We start from the raw sequence: 22353 nt of genomic DNA on the forward strand, positions 1-22353 counted from the left end.
AAAAGTGTTCAAAACTGTCATTTTACATCAGATCAAACCTAGTCTATTTAGATATTTTAAGTTTATGGAAGCAATAAAAACTGCTACACAGACATCATATCATCAGAGCTCTTTGATTATCAACTTCAGCATCAACCTAATTTCCACCACCTTATGGAAAATTTTTCTCTTGACTTTCTATTTTATATTGGGTTTTAGGGAATTGTCATAGTGGACATGACAAGATGGACAGTAATTACAGTAAGAATGTTCATTTCTGAGATAATTTTACCATGGCTACTTCTGAAAATACCACAGGTATACAACTGCAAAGGTACAGTATATTATGATGTGATAGCAGAGTTCTGTTTTAACTAATACTGTGACCAAAGTCTGCCTTTAAACAACCAACACCTACTATATTTATCCACAACGTACTGGGCAGACTGATAGAACAACAAAAGAAAGGAGGGTCTACTAGGGAAAATGGGAAAAAGTGAATTATGGATACGGACAATCACCACATAAAGCAAAAATTAAAACAGACTCAACATGGCCATACTTTGGCATTTTTTTTAATGCTACACAAGTAGCTGCAAGCTGCTGGCAAATACAAAGCAATACCTCTAAACACTAACACGCTCTGAGCATCTTGAGTAAAACCAGCACGCCTAATATTTAGAGGTGTTCTTTCAGTTGTGGTTAATTGTGGCTTGCAGTAGCATTTATTAAACAAGGCTTACCTTGCTTTTGTAGCTGGGTGAATAAGATTCTTTATGAATATCCTATGACTCCTGACACACAAAAAATATGCTTAAACATGGCCATATTGTTAGGTCTGTTTTTTGTGGTTATCAATACCCTTTATTGTTGTTATATTTTTTCCCCATTTTCCATGGCTTCCTTCACTCTTTTGAATTTTGCACATTGCTCTACCCTTTCATTTCCCCAGCTACATTATATATGTAGACAAATAGCTTTCCCTTTCCCCTATAATCAGGCAACAGAGTTACTAAACCAAATTATTAAATAATGAACCTTATTAAGAACACAGTAAGTATCTTTTTGAGTAGGTCCAGTATTTGTAACAAGTTTCAAACTAGTGCTTAGTGAATTTATACCATCAGTTTACAGCATTTCTAAATCATAATGGAAAGAACTTAAAACTATACAAGTTTTCAGCAAATTGCTTACTTGAATTGCACACACTAGCCACAACTCTAAGGACATCAGTGCATTGGTCTGGCAGTGCTTTTAAATATTTCAGAAGAGGGACATATTGGTTGTAGCGCCATTTTAGTAAACCATTTCATTGGAAAATTGGCTTTTACAAAATAATTTCTATTTCCTTCTATTCAAAGCACACTACAGTAATAGCTGCCAATGGCTCAACCTGTGCATTATGCAAAAAAGAGATTGTTATACAATGGATTCTGCTTCTGAAAATGTTTCATTAGCAATGTATTGTATTGCTGATGTTTCAGATTTCTACAATGTTTCTGATTAATAGGAATAACACTATGTAAAAATGGAAGAAGGGAATGAAAGCATGCAACTCTAAACCAAAAAAAGAGAGGGAAAAAAATCCACAGTCACAGGCCAGAACATTCTACACAAAGATTCTTTTCAAGAGAGCTCGATAGAATGGTTACATGGCTATGGCGCTGGTACTGGTGTTGGATAGTGTAACTGCAACCATAAATATTAAAGCAGATTAGGAAAGGCTCTTTAGCTCCTTCCTGCTGTAGCCCATTTAAAAGCCAACTCAGTATCCACAAAATAAGCTTGTCCTAAATCAACACTTTTAAAGAGGTTTTTCATGCTTTAAGGATATAAAACTAAACAGTTTCAAAATTTTAGGCCAAGTAAGGTTAAAACCAATAGTTGTTTTTTTAAACTTGTAATAGACAACACTGTGGTTTTTTCCTACTACCGCTGTTTCCCTGCCCACCAAATTATAAGATTACTTTAAGACTTTTAACAGGTCTCCAATCACAGTATGAGAACCAGTGATTGAAAAAAAAAAAAAAAAAAAAAAGCTTATTTCTCATCTGAGTTGTACCATCTTTTTGAGACAAGTCTGTTTTCATCTCACAGAGAGCCCTTTTTGTTGACTTAGAACTGTCTGCACTATACTTAACCTGTGACATGGCATTCCTTGTAGACCAATGATCAACATCTACTCGGAAAGCCTTCCAGTGTCATACTTCTGGGCACTTTCTCCTACACGTGTTCTTTGAAATGCATGGATAAAATTATGATTTCTTCTCTCCCTCTCAGAGCCTGCTGCGATGCAATATAGATTATTTAAAATATTCACTGGTATGGTAAAAAACGAGAAACGATTCTTGGTTTTTAGTCTGGAGTTTCTTATGAGGAACAAGTCTGTCACAGCTTCAATGATTTGTCTAGGGGAGATTGTTGTGCATTCTGGTCTTCAAAGGTTTATCCTCCCAAAAATCTAAATCTTTGAAAAAAATTAATGTTAAAGTTTTCTGTTCGATACATAGCTTCAAAACATTTTCTTAAAAAAAAAAAAAAGTCAACATTTCCTTTTTCTTTCCTTCCTCATTTATAAAAATTAAATTAAAATGTACAGGACCAAACACAGGCACTTTCCAAAGAGCCAAAAAAAAAAAAAAATTAAAAACAACCAAACTGCCATTATTCAAGAGCAATAGATAGCTCCGTTTTTGGGGTGTCATCTTTAGGGTTCTCCGAAATGGCACTAGGTTTTGGCTGCTCTGGCAATTCTTCTTCTTCTTCCTTTTCTACCAGCCCTCCCAGAGACACCAAGGGGAAAGTGTTTTCACAGTTCTGTGTTGAGGAGACTTGAGAAATGACGGGCATTTGGACAGAGGCATTGCTCTCAAAACTGTGCTCTGCTAGCTCATAGTGCCCAAGGGCCTCCTCCTGTTCCTGGTTTAAGTAATCCGGCACTAGGAAATCACTAGGAAGAAAAAGGGTAAAGGATGGGGAGAGGGAGAGATAGAGATTATAATTCAATACAGTAATAAAGGTATTAGGAATCACCACCAATATTCAGCAAATTTACAATCACATGGAGCTAGACAGTAATGGTTGAGGTTCTCTGTTTCTAGACACTCAACATGAATAGAGGAGTGAGTACCTAGTGATGAGAGCAGTAGAATAAGAAGCATGAAAACCCGAGTTCAAATCCTGCTTTTCCCACTAAAGCCACTTCAGCAAGTCAATTCACCCCTCACTGCTTCAAGTACAAGCCAAGCTCAGGAACCTATTTACTAAAAGTTTTATCCCATTTTGTGTCTGAGAAAAATACCTAATAAATAGACCTTAAGATTTAAGCTCTCCAAGATAGGGAAATATCTACTGTGCCTGAAATATAACTTGCTTTGAGCTAGAGTTTCAAAAAGAAAACTAATAAAAACCCCAAATCCCATACCAAGCATTTTGAATAAATACTGGCTGTAAATTAACCCTACCAGCAGCAGCAGAGATCAATTTTGTAAAGAATCTTTCTGGGAGAGAATTTTCTTTTGAAAACATATCTTACCAAAATATTTTAGTACAGGGAACTCAGTTTCTGATATCACTCTAGGGATTTTATGAGCACAGCAAGGTCAGAAGCCAAATTCATAATGTTTGTGACTTTTCTGTCAAAGGTCATATTAGATTTATAGTCTTTTTCCCTTCCTCTGCTGCTTAAGTTCCCTTTATGTCTGTCTTAAATATGCTTGAATTCTGTCATTACTTTTGACTCTTTTCAACTCTGGCAGAACTATGTTTCAACTGTCCATGACTGTATTGGTGAAAAAGTGTTTTCTCATATTCTTTTTGAGCCTCTCTTCCTTATACCTGAACTTCATTCACTATGAAATATGCGTCCCTTCCAGAATCCTATTAAATCTTGCTTGATATTTGTAAGTTTCTACCACAACTCTCCCTTTCATCTTCTTTCTTCTGCAGAATATACTTTTAGCTCATTCAATCCTTCTATATATGGCTTAAATGCAGGCCATAATGTACCATGCTGGTAGCATACCTTTATACCGTCTCTGCTGTATCATGCCCTTTGGTAGATTGTACTTTAGAGACTTGTACAGAGGCAATATTATTTCCCTCTATGTGTGATGCCCCTCTTTATACATTCCAAAATCAGCAAGTATGCACTTCTGGAATGAGGGAGCATAAGATGAAGGTAAAAGGGGACAGGCTCTGGAGTAATCTAAGGAAATACTTCTTTACAGAAAGGGTGGTGGATGCATGAACAGCCTCCTGGTGGGGACAAAGACTATCTGAATTCAAGAAAGTATGGGACAAGCACACAGGATCTCTAAGGGAGAGGAAGGGATAGTACATTATGGATGGACAGATAGGCCATTTGGTCTTTATTTGCTATAATATTCTATATTTCTATTAATAATAAAAAGCTAAGGTTCAATAGACAGCCTCCAACTTCAGCTGGGGCTCAGTTCAAGCCAACATTTAATCCTTATAGTGAGGGCTTCTGTGTAAGAGGCAGCCAAACCAGACAATTAGACAAAAGGATTCTGCTCGCACTGCTGTGAAAGCCTTAAATAGGAAAGGAAGTGAAACCACGCATATGAACAGATTTTCTAGTATTCAGCTTCATCAAAATACTCGGCTCCATTATGTTTTAGTCATTTTTGATAGGGCAATTGGTAGGATCATGGCGAATCTTTCCTCTGCCAACCAAGTTTCTAGCCAATGTAGCTTTAGTGGAATGTTATTGTACCTCCATGGCAAAAGTGTCTGTACTCACGTTAAAAAGTGTTTGAAAGGCATTTACATGCTGTAATTCTTATTTTACTAAAAATCACTATTTCTATTTTAGCAATTCTTCAAATGCTGGTCCTGTAATTTACTTTCTATTCCAAGCCTCAGACATTTTTGCAAAATACATGAGCTGCTTTACACTAACATAAGCAAATTAGCTGATACTGGGTATGTCACAAGTGAAATCACAGACTACATAAACCAACTGGAAGCCATGCAATCTGAGCTACCTTGTGATACTATTCTGATAATGACTGTCCCTAAAGGTATAGGAGAATTTCAAACATAGTAACTCAGCAGTAAAATTTATAATTGAGAAAGAGCTAGTACCACGTCTTGTTGTATGTAACAAAAAATAAAATTTGGTCTGAAATGCAGGAATTGGCTCAGTGGAACCTAGACTTCCTGAGATCTTCTCTGGTAGACTGTAACAAAAATCAAGATGGTGGTTAAGATTACAGCAACTGGAGCTTTCCCAGAGTTATGGAGGATGTTAATTTGGAGTTGTTTCTCCCCCAGAAAGGGTGTGCAGTTCTACAGTTAGGGAATTAGTTCCAACTTCTGTTCTCTTAGGGCAGGTACTTCAGTATAACTGCACCTGCATCAGTTATGGTAAAGTATTATTTTAATTCTAACCACTTTTCTAATCTAAATCATACATAAGCTCTACAAATAAGCCTGCTAAAAAATCTAAATAAACTAAACAACAATCGAGGTTTGATTACGGTTCCACTTTTCTTGCTGACCATTATAACAGATTTTTAAGGATAACTACTTTTGCTACTGTATATTATCCTATGAACCAAATTCCCTTGTGCAATCAAGGTAGGGATGAAGGAGCCAACACAAGCTATAAGTTTAGGTGTAGCCTGATAGCAATCTATAATATTTATTTATTATTACATTTGTATCCCGTGCTTTCCCACTCAAAGCAGGTTCAACACGGATGAAGTCTGGGTCAATGTTGTTATCATGGTAGTGCTTTCCGGGAGGGTAGGTATTCTAAGATCACACACTTTTTCTTAATAAAATATTTGGAACCAACCAGCTGGAATATATTTCTCACATTCTACTGCTCTCAGAACACAGCATTACTATTACAATTACCTTTTTGTTTAGATTTCTGGAAAATTAAACAACCTGTTTAGAAGAAATGCAGTGGTGGAACACAAGCAGTAAACCCAGAATCCTACATTTTAAGACCAGATCTTGGGAGTCTCTGATATTAACAAAAAAAAAAACAAAAAAGGAGAAAAGAAAAGGGCAGCTTATACAGCAGCATAGGAATTATTTTAGTAATTAGATGAAGGGAATTTCCAATGGACTTGCATATAATATGTAAACTGCTTTGGTTGTACCACAGAACAGCAGTGTATCAAATGCATGACCCATACCCATAAAGGAAAAAAGCTAAAAGACAAATTACAAATCAATTTTGCTACTTTAAGTTTAGTACAGTAGCAGGCAATATGAAGTATCATTTTTATGGTGATGTTACTCGTCTCATACAAGCTGAAGCTTTATTATACAAAATCAATTATCAATGTTTCCTGAAATGTAATTGTCGAGAATTAACTATGTTCAAGAAATCATGGGCATTAAGAAGCCACCGTAACTTTTGAAAATTATAAAACCTTATAAAACCATTCAGCAATTTTAGCAAAGATACTGAAGATTAGCTAGGACAAGAAATCAGCCATTTCATTAGCCCTCCACAGCAAGGGTTGAGAAATGCTGCCAAGATAATGGGCACGAAGCCGGCACTGCTCATGCTCATTGCAAAACAAGTGGAGGAAGGATGTTCCAGAATGAAGTCCAAGCTTCTAAAAAATTCTTTATTCTCCAACAAAGTCTCAAAATACAGCAATATACTAGGAACATGAAATCTGAGTCCACCAGAGATGTAGATGTACAAAGACCCTACACTATATTCTTCTCTGGCTTTCCTATTGTATGGTTAATTATAGCATTTCTTATGTCTCACTTTTAGTAATACTATTTTCCCTCTTTGTTTATTTCATGGTGTCCACACCCTTTCACACATATCCTGTCTCTTCTATTCTTTCCATTTTTCCCTTCTCTCTCTCTCTCTATATATATTTTTTTTAATATTCTTTTAAATTATGATTTACTTCTTTAGATCATGATTTGTCATTAATTAGAGACTCCTGAAGAAGGCTTTACGCTGAAACATGGCCTGTTTAGGGTCTTTATGCATCTATATCTCTGATGGACTCAGATTTCATGTTGTTGGTATACTGCTGTATTTTGAGACTTTGTTGGAGAATAAAGGATTTTTAGAAGTACAGACTTTACTCATGTCCGATTCTCCTGGAACATCCTTCCTCCAGTTGTTTTGTACTCTTGGACTTTTCTGTGGAAGACTTTTGCCTTGCTCCTTTCGAATGCTCATTGTGCACCACTATGGCGTATTTATCTGCATCTGCTCTGGAAACAGAAGTGCCTCAGTTTCAATTAGCACTACATTCACAAAAGTATAACCTAATCAAAATACCTAAAAAGTAAATCGAAAGATTAAATCTAGCAATTTAGACACAAATGAACACCGGTTATTGTAATAACCTGTTAGGAACCATAGGTTAACCCAGAAAGCAGGAAGAGATGGTTTTAGTAAAGCAGTTTCCTCAACTAGGATTGTTTGTTTGTTTGTTTTCTGGATGTTGTTGTGCACCTCACCTGCTCTGGAAGTAGTTTGCTAGCTCTGACGCTTCATGATTCAGGCTCCTCAGATGCACGATTAAATTTCCAGAGTTGGTGAACATGGCGCCACATGTTTTGCACTCGTAAATCCGAGGCTTGCGGATAATGTGCCGAGAAACCCGCATGTGGTGTTTATATTCCCCGAAGGAAGTGAATGTGGCACTACATATCTGGCACCGGAAACAGCGTTTACCTTCGTGTTTCAGGCGATGCATCTTTAGGGAGTAAGCCCGCGTGAACTTTTTCCCACAGCGGTCGCACTGAAATGGTTTAATGCCTGAAAGAAAATAAATACATAATATAATTCAAAAAAAATACTACAGCGTACAGTCTAATACTGCTGCTTGCACACTGCTCTTATCTCAGATTTAGGTTGCAAAGGTAGCTTGAGCTGAAAATGAATTTACTTGACTCAGACTAATCCTGAAAAATTGCTTGGCTAAAGCAAAGACACCATTATACTTTAAAAATCTATTTAATAAAGAATGCTTCAGCTGTAGGGGAAAAGCGGTAATGGCCAGTAGGCATGTTTAGGTGTGTAGGGAAAGTATTAACTTAGACTGTGATTACTGCTCTCACTGCCAGAATTTCCTATTTACTCAATTTACAGAGAAATTAAAAAAATCACATTTAAAGTTAGAAGGATATGTGCTTGCGCTCTAGATGCAGCAGATCATGGGACCCGACTAGTAATAATTTACATGGAACAGCACTAAAGTTTTCCTTACCCGAATGGATGAGCATGTGCTGCTTTAAGTTCTGGATGCGAGTGAAGCGAACACCACAGGTTGGGCACTGAAAAGGTCTGTCGGGACCGTTTGGGCTAGGGCGTTCTGTGCTGCTAGTTGAGGGTGTAATGTAGAGTTGATATGGGTACTGGGCATGCTCCAGTCTGTAAGAGAAAAGCAACTCACAGTTTTGCTACCTAGAAGTTAAAACGTATTATCATTATTTTCACTTGGACTTATAAGAATTTTAATCAGGAAGGTAAGATATTTGAAGTTAAAATGATCAAACACTTCAAAACTAACAGACTTAAGAAGCTTAGGTTTTCAAACTCATTATTCTGCTTCCTCTTGTAACTTCCTAATCATTCTGCTAACAATTCATCCTTCACCCCTCATTTTCCCCCTTCCCAACACCACTTTAATGTAATCTGACTCAATATTTATGACATTACTATCTTTTGCTTTGACCTGATGAAAGGAGGAGAAATTGTGTCTTACTGGATAATTTTCTTTTTTTTAGTCGGTGACGCCGTTCTGCACAAATGGGTGTTATTCCTTCCTACCAGCAGATGTAATGCCACACTGGGAAAAGACCAAGGGTCCATCGAGCCCAGCATCCTGTCCACGACAGCGGCCAATCCAGGCCAAGGGCACCTGGCGAGCTTCCCAAACGTTCAAATGTTCTATACATGTTATTCCTGGAATTGTGGATTTTTCCCAAATCCATTTAATAGCGGTTTATGGACTTGTTCTTTAGGAAACCGTCTAAACCCTTTTTAAACTCTGCTAAGCTAACCGCCTTCACCACGTTCTCCGGCAACGAATTCCACAGTTTAATTATGCGTTGGGTGAAGAAACATTTTCTCCGATTTGTTTTAAATTTACTACACTGTAGTTTCATTGCATGCCCCCTAGTCCTAGTATTTTTGGAAAGCGTGAACAGACGCTTCACATCCACCTGTTCCACTCCACTCATTATTTTATATACCTCTATCATGTCTCCCCTCAGCCATCTCTTCTCCAAGCTGAAAAGCCATAGCCTCCTTAGTCTTTCTTTATAGGGAAGTTGTCCCATCCCCGCTTTCATTTTAGTCGCCCTTCGCTGCACCTTTTCCAATTCTACTATATCTTTCTTGAGATGTGGCGACCAGAATTGAACACAATACTCAAGGTGCGGTTGCACCATGGAGCGATACAACGGCATTATAACATCCTCACACCTGTTTTCCATACCTTTCCTAATAATACCCAACATTCTATTCGCTTTCCTAGCCGTAGCAGCACACTGAGCAAAAGGTTTCAGTGTATTATCGACGACGGGTTCTTTTTTCCCCACATGCATCACATCACCTTCCACTTGCTCACATTAAACGTAATCTGCCATTTAGCCGCCCAGTCTCCCAGTCTTGTAAGGTCCTTCTGTAATTTTTTACAATCCTGTCGCGAGTTAACGACTTTAAATAACTTTGTGTCATCATCAAATTTAATTACCTCACTAGTTACTCCCATCTTTAAATCATTTATAAATATATTAAAAAGCAGCTGTCCTAGCACAGACCCCTGAGGAACCCTTCTCCATTGTGAATACTGTCCATTTAACCCCACTCTCTGTTTCCTATCCTTCAACCAGTTTTTAATCCACAATAGGACATTTCCTCCTATCCCATGACCCTCCAATTTCCTCTGTAGCCTTTCATGAGGTACCTTGTCAAACGCCTTTTGAAAATCCAGATACACGATATCAACTGGCTCCTCTTTGTCCACATGTTTGTTTACTCCTTCAAAGAACTGAAGTAAATTGGTCAGGCAAGATTTCCCCACACAAAAGCCGTGCTGACTTGGTCTCAGGAATCCATGTCCTCGGATGTGCTCTGTAATTTTGTTTTTGATAATAGCCTCTACCATCTTCCCCGGCACCGACGTCAGACTCACCGGTCTATAATTTCCCGGATCTCCCCTGGAACCTTTTTTAAAAATCGGCGTTACATTGGCCACCCTCCAATCTTCTGGTACCATGCTCGATTTTAAGGATAAATTGTATATCACTAACAGTAGCTCCGCAAGTCCATTTTTCAGTTCTAGCAGTACTCTAGGATGAATACCATCTGGTCCAGATTTGCTACTCTTCAGTTTGCTGAACTGCCCCATTATGTCCTCCAGGTTTACCGTGAAGTCAGTAAGTTTCTCCGACTCGTCCGCTTGAAATACCATTTCCAACACCGGTATCCCACCAAATCTTCCTCAGTGAAGACCGAAGCAAAGAATTCATTCAATCTCTCCGATACGTCTTTACCTTCCTTGATTGCCCCTTTTACCCCTCTGTCATCCAGTAGCCCAAGCGATTCTTTTGCCAGCTTCCTGCTTTTAATATACCGAAAAAAAATTTTGCTATGTTTTTTTGCCTCTAATGCTATCTTTTTTTCGTAATCCCTCTTGGCCTTCTTTATCTGCGCTTTGCGTTTGCTTTGACACTCCTTATGCTGCTTCTTGTTATTTTCAGAGAGTTCCTTCTTCCATTTTCTGAAGGCGTTTCTTTTAGCCCTAATAGCTTCCTTCACCTCACTTTTCAACCAAGCCCGCTGTCTTTTGGACTTCCGTCTTTCTTTTCTAATTCGCGGAATATGTTTGGCCTGGGCCTCCAGGATGGTATTTTTGAACAGCTTCAATGCCTGTTGTACAGTTTTTACCCTCTCAGTTGCCCCCCTACGTTTTTTTTAACTGTTCTTCTCATTTTATCATAGTCTCCTCTTTTAAAGTTAAACGCTAATGTATTTGACTTGCTGTGTATAGTTACTTCAAGGTTGATATCAAAACTGATCATATTATGATCACTGTTATCAAGCGGCCGCAGTACCATAATGGAGGTAGAGACAACTGAATTCTGCCAGTGACATCACTGGCATAAGCTGTGGTGCTCCCTGGAACAATCCAGAATGCCGTCTAAACAGCAGAAGGTCCCTTTGTAATGTACCCATGCTCCATCAACCACTGAAGCTGCAACGATAATCAAGCGAGCAAAACACCATGGAGTAACACTCACTATCCTGCATATACCAGGATATAGCCTTATCACAGGAACCCCATATGGCTGCCAATTACAAAATGAAAATTATTTTTGAAGCACTGAAAAGAAAGCACAAAGCGCACTCAGAACCCCGGGCTGAGGTCTTTACCTTGATCCACCATGCAATGGAGGCCATGAGGCTGCCTGGTCCTTCCAGGTGCCATGGTGGACAGAGAACATTAATTTGTCTCCCTTACATATAATATTCATTTGTCTCCCTTACATACTGGAGCAGCAATCTACTGATATTTAGCTTGTAAAGCTTCTGATCCCCAAGAGTCAAACTTTCAGCCACAAAGGAGGATGAACAGACCTCCTGATTAACATGGAACAGAGACACCACTTTCAGCAGAAAGGAGAGGACCATACACAGGGACCTTGAGTCCTCCATGAAGGACAGATATAGGTCTTGGAAAAACAGTGCCTGCAGCTCTGAGATTCTATGAGCAGAGGTGATAGCTATCAGAAACACTGCCCTGATAGTAAGGTCCTTGGTGGAAACTGAGTGCTGAGGCTCTAATGGGACCTCTAACAGTGACCGGAGCACCAGACTGAGGTCCCATGAAGGGAAGGAAGGCTGCAGCAGTGGGCGCAGATGAGCCACCCCCTTCAGGAAGAGACATCTATCTATGCAAAGCCAGAGAGATACCCTTCATCTTCCCACTGAAGTCACCTGAACCCTCAGGGAACTCAGAGACAGCCCCTGATCCAATCCTAGCTCAATCCCTCCCCCCTAAATATCAGGAATCTGAGCCCAGGGAGATGAGGACTTCTTCCCGTACCAGGATTCAAGAACTTGCCAGACCCTGACATAAGCCAGGGACCTTGAGCCTTCCTAGAAAGGAGCTGCGTAGAAATCATCATGGGGGGAGAACCCACACTTCTCTGTCTTCTCCCAATGACCAAACCATAAGCTAGAAGGAATCCAGATCTTCTATGTCTACTGGCCCTTGCTAGAGCAGACTGTGACCCCTGGACAGTGGAAGAGGATCCTCCACCAGGAGGCGCTGGAGAACTGCATACCATAGCCTGTGAGGCTTCCGGCACTACTAGCATGAACAGATGAGGATGATCTGCGATCCTGCGCAAGAGACTGACTATCAGAGGCTACAGAAGGAAGACAGAGGAACATCTCCAGCAAACCAGGGCAGCTCCCTCTGCCGACTGAAGATCTCTGGCTTGATTAAAAGTGGAGACTGATATGAGATTGCCTTTTTTTGTTTGTCTATATGGTTCCTATAGTTGTTATTATAGGTCTATATGGTTCCTATAGTTGGTTATTGTATGATTTTTTAAAATATGTTTTTATTATGTATGTATGTTTGATTGTACTCCACCCTGAATAAGAGTGGAATATAAATTACAATAAATGAAATGAAGAAGTACTCCACCTTTGAACTGATCCTGGACGCCATCCGGTCAAACTGTGGAGGGCCTCAGCAATCCAGAATGAGCTGAAAGATCTGTTAACCCAGTTTCCACCTTCCTGGATCCACGAGGGAGCGAATAACAAAGTCTGCCTGTACCTTGTCCTTGTCCACAATATGGACCGCTGAAAGGGTCTGCAGATGGGTCTCTATACACTGACAGAGACATGCTGCCTCCAGCGCCACTGCCTGACTCCTGGGGCTGTCATGCTTGTTTATGTACACCACCACTTTGGCAGTGCCAGACATCACTCTGACCACTTTTCCCTCAAGGCGTTGCCGAAACTCATGCAGAACTAGGTAGATCGCCCAGGACTCCAGGCAACTGATGGACCAGGACACCTCCTGACTTCACCAGGTGCCCTGTGCCACATGGCCCAGAACATGAGCTCCTAACCAAACTGACTTGCATCCATGGAGACCAGAATCCACTGCAGGGGATCCAGAGGAACCCCTCCCAGCAGGTGAGCTGAACTGTAAAACCAGGCTAGACTGAGCCTCACCTTGGGTGGCAGAGGGCAATGGAAGGGGAAGGCAGACATTCATTCAAAAGTGCATGGTTCGGAACAAGGTATCTTTCAAAGATATCACCAAAACAGGGAAGACAGGGTATCCCAATAGCGAGGCTGCATGAGAGACCATAGTAGACCAGATGTCTTTCAATAAAAAGCAGACAAAAGATTGCAAATTAACACTGTCAACTGCTGAGCGAGATGTAAATAGGAACAATCATAGCTTGAAATGTCTACATGCAAATGCCAGAAGCCTAAGAAATAAGATGGGAGAGTTAGAATATATTGCACTAAATGAAAAACTAGCTATACTAGGCATCTCTGAGGTGGAAGGAGGATAACCAGTGGGACACTGTCATACCAGGGTACAAATTATATCATAGTGAAAGGGTGGATCGAACTGGTGGAGGGGTAGCACTGTATGTTAAGGAGGGCCTTGAATCAAATAGAGGGAAAAGGACAGTGATAGGAGTGTACTACCGTTCACCTGGTCAGGATGAACAGACAGATGTAGAAATGTTATCAGAAACTAGGGAGGTTAAAGTGGGGAACACAATAAAAATGGGTGATTTCAATAATCCCGATATTGACTGGGTAAATTTAACATTAGGCATGCTAAGGGAGGTAAAATTCCTTGATGAAATCAAGGACTGCTTTATGGAGCAGCTGGTACAGGAGCCCACAAGAGGAGGAAAAATTCCAGATCTAGTCCTTAGTGGAGCGCATGATCTGGTGCAGGAGGTAATGGTGCTAGGGCCTCTTGATAACAGTTATCATAATATGATAAGATTTGATATCGGCTTTCGAGTAAGTACACAAAGGAAATCCAATACATTATAATTTAACTTTCAAAATGTAGACTATGATAAAATGAGAAGAATGGTGGAAAAAAAGAGGAGAAATTGTTCAAAAATACTATCCTGGAAGCGCAGGACAAATATTTTCCGTGTATTAAAAAAAGGAGGAAGGAAGACCAAACAATAGCTGGCATGGTTAAAAAGTGAGGTGAAGGAAGCTATTTCAGCTAAAAGAAAATCCTTCAGAAAAAGGAAGAAGGATCCGACTGAAAATAATAAGAAACAACATAAGGAATGGCAAGTCAAATGCAAAGCGTTGATAAGGAAGGCAAAGATTGCTTTGGAGGCAAAAACACATAGTAAAAAGTTTTTTTAGGTACATTAAAAGCAAGAAGCCAGCAAAAGAATCAGTTGGACTGCTAGATGACTGAGGGGTAACAGGGGCACTCAGGGAAGACAAAGCCATAGTGGGGAGATTAAATGAATTCTTTGCTTTGGTCTTCACTGAGGAAGATTTCAGAGAGATACTGGTGTCAGAAATGGTATTCAAAGCTGACAAGTCAGAGCAACTGAATAAAATCTCTATAAACCTTGAAGATGTAATGGCGCAATCTGACAAACTGAAGAGTAGCAAATAGCCTAGACCGGATGGTATTCATCTCAGAGTACTGATAAAATTGAAAAATGAACTTGCAGAACTAGTTAGTAATATGTAATTTATCTTTAAAATCAAGCACAGATTGGAGGGTGGTCAATGTAACGCTGATTTTTAAAAAGGTTCCAACTTGATCCGGGAAATTATAGACCTGTGAGCCTGATATCGGTGCAGGGCAAAATGGTAAAGACTATTATAAAGAACAAAATTACAGAGCATATTCAAAAGCATGGATTAGAGACAAACCCAACATGGATTTAGTGAAGGGAAATCTTGCCACATCAATCTATTACATTTCTTTGAAGGGGTAAACAAGCGTGTGGATAAAGGTGAGTCAGTCGATATTATGTATTTTCGAAAGGCATTTGACAAAGTACCTCATGAAAGTCTCCAGAGAAAATTGGAGAGTCAAGGGATAGGAGGAAGTGTTCTATTGTGGATTAAAAACTGGTTAAAAGAAAACGGAGAGTAGGGTTAAATGGTCAGTATTTTCAATAGAGAACGGTTGATAGTGGGATTCCTCAGGGGTCTGTGCTGGGACCGCTGCTTTTTAACATATTTATAAATGACCTAGAGATAGAAGTAACTAGTGAGGTAATTAAATTTGCTGATGAAACAAAGTTATTCAAAGTTGTTAAATCGCAAGAGGATTGTGAAAAATTACAAGAGGACCTTATCAGACTGGGAGACTGGGCATCCAAATGGCAGATGATGTTTAATGCAAGCAAGTGCCAAGTGATGCATGTGGGAAAGAGGAACCCGAACTATAGCTATGTAATGCAAGGTTCCACATTAGGAGTCACCGACCAGAAAAGGGATCTAGGTTTCATCGTTGATGATACATTGAAACCCTCTGTTCAGTGTACAGCGGCAGCTAAGAAAAGCAAATAGAATGTTAGGTATTATTAGGAAAGGAATGGAAAACAAAAATGAGCACGTCATAATGCCTTTGTATGTATTACTCCATGGTGCGACCATACCTCGACTATATTGTGTAATTCTGGTCACAGCATCTCAAAAAAGATATACAGGAATTAGAAAGGGTACAGCGAAGGGTGATGAAAATGATGAAGGGGATGGGACGACTTCCCTACGAGGAAAGGCTAAAGTGGCTAGGGCTCTTCAGCTTGGAGACAAGACAGCTGAGGGGAGATATGATAGAGGCCTATAAAATGATGAGTGGAGTTGAACAGGTAGACATGACTCAATTGTTTACTCTTTCCAAAAATACTAGGACTAGTGGGCACGCAATGAAGCTACAAAGTAGTACATTTAAAAGGAATCGGAGAAAATATTTCTTCACTCAACGTGTAATTAAACTCTGAAATTTGTTGCCAGAGAATGTAGTAAAAGCAGTTAGCTTAGTGGGGTTTAACAAAAAAGTTTGGATAGTTTTCTAAAAGAAAGGTCCATAAGCCATTATTAAAATGAACTTGGGGAAAATCCACTGCTTATTTCTAGGATAAGCAGCATAAAATGTATTGTACTGCTTTGGGATCTTGCCAAGTACTTGCAACTCGTATTGTCCACTGTTGGAAACAGGATGCTGGGCTTGATGGACCTTTGGTCTGTCCCAGTATGGTGATACTTATGTTCTTATGAAGTCCTTACCCAAGGCACCACCTCCCACGTAGCCCAAGAGTTGCAAGTAATCCCAAATCATGGGCTCTGGGAGATTGCACAACTGGCGCAACTGTACCTGGAGCTTCTCCGCCTGCTTCTCCAAAGAAAAAAGAACATCCCTCTCAAAGTGCCAAAGTGGATCCTGAAATACTCCAGGGATTGAGACAGGGCCAGATGGCTCTTGGGCCAGTTCACTACCCAGCCCAGGGATTCCAGGAGGGAAATGACTGCAAGATAGCCAAACTGGCCTCTGAAGCCAAGTTAGCCTGAATCAGCCAGTTGTCTAGGTGGACATGAACCTGAATATCCTGATGCTGAAGGTGCGCAGCCACCACCCCCATCAGCTTGGAAAACGTGCAGGGCACCACAGCCAGGCCAAAGGGCAAGGTCCAAAATTGAAAGAGCTGCCCCAACACACAGAAGCACAAATACCTTTTGTGATGGATGTGCAATGGGGAAGTGGAGGTAGGCCTCCATGAGGTCCAGGGAAGTCCAGAACTCCCCTAGTTGCACAGAGACGATGACCGAGTGAAGTGATTCCACCCAGAAGTGCTGAACTGACAGACAACTATCCACCCCCTTGAGATCAAGAATGGGGTGAACAGTCCTTCTTTTGGATCATAAAATAGACAGAGTACCTCTCAAGGCCAAACTCTATCAGCAAAGCAGGTTCCACTGCTCCTAGATTGCAGTTATACTGAAGAGTAAGAGTGACAGCCTGGTGCTTTAGAGCCGAGCCGCAGGGAGCGGTCATGAAGGCAACTGGAACCAAATGCAGGGAGTACCCACTCTCAACCACCTGCAGAATGCACTGATCTGAAGTGAAGCAGACCCACTTGCTGGGAAAGGGAGACAGCCTGCCTCCCACTGGAAACAAGGGGGCTTGGTACACTCTCATTGGGAAGGCCAAATGGCTGCAGTCCCTCCTGAGGGTACGGCTCGTTTGGAGCACTGAAAGGACCACTGCTTCAAGGACCTCCTCTGCCCTCCCCCGCCTGGGCCAAAGGACGCTGAAAAGACCTGAAGCGACCCGCTGCCCTTGAGGCTGAGAATCACTGCGCACCCTTTGCCGCAGTTCAGGGAGATGAAGAGCCATGCCTCTCCCATATCCTTCATGAAGCCATCACCAAAGAGCAAACACCCCCTAAAAGGCACCCGACTCAAAAGCATCTTAGAAGGTGCATCTGCACTCCGCGGCAAAGACACAACCAACGGCAATCTCCAATGCCGCCACTGAGAGGGAAGTCAGATGGACAAAATCGTAGAGGACGTCTGCCCAAAGGCTGTACCAGACTCCAGGTGAGAAACCTCTGGGGACTCCAGCAACTGCTGCAAATAACACAGCATGGAGCTACATGACCACCACAAATGTCAGCCTGAATGCTGGGAACCTACTGAAAAAGCCAGGCCAAGCTGCTGCTCCGCATTCTTTTCATGGAGCTCCCTCTAGGGGCCGAGCCCCCTTGGATAGGCACAGCGATCACCTTCGTGACCACCATAACCAGGGTGTCCACCTTCAGGAAGATTCAACAGTTCTAAATCTCACCAGCAAAGGCATAGAGATGATCATGAGCCTTGGGCTCCCCAAGGGGAACATCTGGGGATTCCCACTCCACCATCATCATGAGGGCCTTATGGAGAGGAAACTGCTTTAGGGCCCTGAGGGGCCTGCTGTGGGAGGCTTAAGCCAAGATGAGATAGCTCCTCGTGGCCAAACAGCCAAAACCCATAGGGCCGTTCTTTCAAAGCCTCTCAACAGGGTGGGTCCTTGGAACTGGAGTCCACAAGGATCCGAGTCCTCCTCTGCTCCCTCCGAAGAATCTGGACCTCTGGAATGACCACATTCTACAGTGCTTAGACCCCAAACAGAGATCTTGCTGATCCCCTCAGGGCCTCCCACCAAGAGGATGAGGTTTAGGTCCCAGGAGGGGACCTGTGCAGGGCCTGCTAAATCATTTGGGTCAAGCTCTGGAGCCAAAAACTACTAGGGCCCCACTATAGATGGACGTGGGGTGGGCAGAAGTGAAAAAGCCTATCACATGACTAGGGATTTATTCTCCCTATCTGACAGGGGGATGATCAGAAGCAAACGCCGGCGCTAGAGGCTGTTAGCACCATACTAGCGCCGGCATTTGCTACCACCCCATGATCAGTCCCCGAGCACGTGAAACAACGCGCTTGAGGGCTCTGAACGTAACTAGCATGCAAATGCATGCAAAACAGGGCTAAACATATTCATCCTCAATGATCAGCGACCAGTGCGCCAAAGATTGGGTCGCTGGCTGCGGCAAACCCTACCCCACTTCCGAGCTGGCGTTAGGGTTTGCAGACCAATGGGGAGGAATGGTGAGCCCTGAACAGCATGTATTTGCATGCTAGCAGGCCCCCATTCCCCCCAACAAAGCAAACCCGAAGACCCCCCAGCGACAGGGGGCTGGAGGATCGACGGACCTCCGGTCCCCCCCGATGATCCAACCACCCCAGGTTCAGGGAGGGCTGGAGATCCGGTGGGTCTCCAGCCCCCCCTAACTCCTCAACATTTCCAAAAAAAGTTCCTGGTGGCCCAGTGGGCGACCAAACCCACTCCCACCCAAGCGACAGGGGGGCTTGCAGGTCTAATGGACCGCCAGTCCCCCCTGACCATCCCCCCCACCAGGTTCAGGGAGGGCTGAAGATCCGGTGGGTCTCCAGCCCTCCCTAACCCCCCAGCAAAGGGTCCCTGGTGGATCGGTGTCAGTCCGCCCCCCTCCCTACCTACCCCTCTACCTTGGGTTGGAGGACGGAGGTAGCCTGCCTCATTCCTCTTCCTTCGCCGCCGCAAAATGGCAGCGTCCAGCCCTGCCCAGTGTATCCTGGGGAGTGCTGGGTGGGGCTTCACACCATATAAGGGAGTTTCTTATATGGTGTAAAGCCCTGCCTAGCGCATCCCAGGATACACTGGGCAGGGCTGGGCGCCACCATTTTGCGGTGTCGAAGGAAGAGGAGGGAGGCAGGCTACTTCCCTCTTCCAACCCGGGGTAGAAGGGTAGGTAGGGAGGGGGGTGGATTGACATTGGACCACCAGGGACCCTTTGCTGGGGGGTTAGGGAGGGTTGGAGACCCACCGGATCTCCAGCTCTCCAACCTGGGGGGGAGGGGGGAGGGTGGTGGTACTTGAACATGAAGAGACAGTCCCTGCTCAACAGAGCTTACAATCTAATTAGGACAGACAAACAGGACAGGCCCACTGGGCCACCAGGGACTTTTTTTTGGAAATGTTGAGGGGAGTTTAGGGGGGGGGGGGGGGCTGGAGACCCACTGGATCTCCAGTCCTCCCTGAATCTGGGGGGAGGGGGGATTGTCAGGGGGACCGGAGGTCCACCGGACCTCCAGTCCCCGTTTTGCCTTGCTCGGAGCAGGGGCTGTTTGGGCCTGGTGGTCCCTCCAGCCCCTGTGTTTGACAGGTTTGGGCTTTTGACAGCCCAGACCTGTCAAACAAGTGTGGGAGGATTGTGCTGAGCACATGCTCAGGCACAATTCTCCCGCACTTCTACCCCATGATCAGAGATAATTGCATGCTTAAATTTGGATGCAATTATCTCTGATCATAGGTCTAAATGCCCCACGCTGTTCCAGCGCTATTTGGAACAGCGCGGGGCTTTTGATCATCTGTTTGTGAGTGAATTGAGAGAGAAAGGAGGATTCTGCCAATTGCTTGGCAAGAATACTGAGAGAAGAATGTATTCATTTGAACTGGGGGTGGGTGGGGGGAGGCAGCACATGTAAAATGTTCACTGAGAGAAAAAACAGAGACTGAATGAGCCACATTTTCACATTATAAAAATAATCCACTATCCCTGCTCTGCTGCTGGCTCTTGCAGACCACACAGCGAATGCCCTGAATGCCCACGTGGCAGTTGCATGCAGGCCTGCCTGGGCCTAACTCAGCCCAGGGCTCTGGTGTCTCCGCCGTCCCCTGCTCTCTGGTTGTGCCTTTAGGGAAATTCTCTCCTTAGTTCTTTACAATAGCATTAGCTCCTGACAAAGGGGATAAAAGTAGCCAGGCCAATTGAATTAGTTTTATTTTATTTTATTTTTTTGAAATATATGGGCTGCTGAAGTGAGCACTTTTGGAAAGCCTGAGAGCTGCATGGGGAGCCTATGGGAAATAAACTCAAACAGGGTGAACCAGCAAGAGGGGTAGGAAAATGGGGACTTGCAACCCTCGGGCAAAGCCCTGCAGGACTGATCCAAAGCTTCACACACTGGCACTAAGAAGTGCGCCTGGGGGCTACAGAGCCAAGCTCCAAGCTCAAACAGGTACAATCCCGAGAGCAGCCGAAAGACACAATCACAGGCACACCATCAGTATGACTTACCACCTGCTGAAGGTAGAGAAAAATACTGGATTCTTCCAGGGAGCACCACAGCTTATGTTCAGTGATGTCACTGGCAGAATTCAGTTTTCTCTACCTCCACTTGCTGGTAGGAAGGGATAGCACCCATTTGTGCAGAACAGTGGAGCCAACATCAAGGAAGTGTGACTTCCGAAAGCTAAGTCAGGAAATGCATTCAGTCCAATAACAGGTGGAAAAAATCATGCAGTGCGGGGAGCACTAGCTCATGGAATTATTTTTCTCTGTGTACATGTGTGTAGGAGGCAGTTTTTAGGAGTCCATGCAGTTACAAGGGATTGTGTGGCAGTTACAGGGGGTAGTTTTGGGGGCGGAGTGGTGGGTCATAGGGGATATTTTTTGGGGGTAGGGGAAGTCTATATGGGGTAGTTTTGGTTGTGAGGCAGTTGTAGGGAGTAATGCTAAATAGTAGTAGTAGTAGTTTGTGGGGTAGTTGCAGAGTGGGGTTGTGTGTGGATTTTTTTTTTTTTTTTTGGAGTTGGGCAGTTTACAGGAGTTGGGGAAAGGGATTTGATATACCACCTGTGGTTACAATCAATGCAGGTTTACATATTATACACAGGTACTTATTTTGCACCTGGGGCAACGGATGATTAAGTGACTTGCCTAGAGTCACAAGGAGCTGCAGTGGAAAGTGAACCTGGTTTTCAGGCTACTGCACTAACCATTAGGCTACTCCTCCAGTTTTGTGGCAGGGCAGTTTTAGAGGGTATTCTGTGGAAGCCATATGCAGGGTGGTGTATTCTCTGCAGGGGTTAGGTTGTGGGCATAGGCAAAGTATGTTGGGTGGTACAGCAGTTGCAGGGGATAGTTTGCTGGGTGGTGGGGTAGTTGAAGGGGGTAGTTTTTGGTTTGTGCGGTAGTTGCAGAAAGGTTTTGGGCTGTGGGAGAGTACAGAATGGGGCAAAAAGTTTGAAAAATGAATTTCCTGCTATGTTTTACTGTATATCAAGTTTCTATGCTACATAAGCTGGAATTCCTTTTCCCATAGAAATGTACTGGGCCATTTATTGAGGGGCTCATTTCTCTGGAACCCTAAATCTGATCTGAACCTTTTTCAAATCAGATCAGTCTTTTTACAGGTAACCTCTCATGTTTTATTTGTTTACTGACTTTTACTTCTGCACATTCAAGTGGACTAACATGCCAACTACACTATTTTAACCTTTAAGTATAAGCAGTAGTCCTGCACTTCAGCACTTAAGAAGATAAACAGGATAGAGCTTACCTAGTGCACAGGAGAACAAAAAATGCCATCATCTGAAACAGAGTACATTCATCACCACTGTGCCTTGTAGAATCTTGTAGAGGTACAGAAGCTAAAGGTTGGGGAGAAGTAGGTGACAAACCTGTTCAGTAAATAACTGTGGGTGTGAACCCAGGGGAATGGGATGGTTTATGGAGAGTTTCAGAAGTCAGGGGTACCATGGTTGTTGTGGCTACCTGGGAGCTATGAATACCACATCTGTTGCATCTTGAATCTTTGCCATATTACTTTTGAGAGCAAGAGAATCAGAGAGAAGGCATAATACAGGCCTTTAGACAAGTGAGAGAAAAGGTATCTGTTGAGAGGAGACTAGAGCAAATTTCCTGCATTTGCAGTTGAGTTCCATGGTGAAGAGGTCAATTATTGGAATGACCCAGTGATGGGAAATTCTTTGAGCAGCTCGAGGT

At 42.8% G+C, this 22353-nt stretch overlaps 1 protein-coding gene across 2 annotated transcripts in view; it reads right to left on the reverse strand.

Moving 5' to 3' along the window:
• Positions 1-2566: 2566 nt before the first annotated feature.
• The window catches only part of ZBTB44 (zinc finger and BTB domain containing 44), a 72427-nt gene continuing 52640 nt past the window's right edge, over positions 2567-22353 (reverse strand). Inside the window, exons 4-6 of one of the 2 annotated variants that reach the window (XM_030221285.1) lie at positions 8208-8371; positions 7456-7756; positions 2567-2929 (exon numbers count right to left, since the gene is read on the reverse strand). In XM_030221285.1, coding sequence (XP_030077145.1) covers positions 2644-2929; positions 7456-7756; positions 8208-8371 — 751 coding nt within the window. In that variant the 3' untranslated portion in view covers positions 2567-2643. The remainder of the gene's footprint in view (positions 2930-7455; positions 7757-8207; positions 8372-22353) is intronic. The other variant, XM_030221287.1, reaches the window with a different exon arrangement.

Source organism: Microcaecilia unicolor, chromosome 12, assembly GCF_901765095.1.
Source record: "Microcaecilia unicolor chromosome 12, aMicUni1.1, whole genome shotgun sequence".
Lineage (NCBI taxonomy): Eukaryota > Metazoa > Chordata > Amphibia > Gymnophiona > Siphonopidae > Microcaecilia > Microcaecilia unicolor.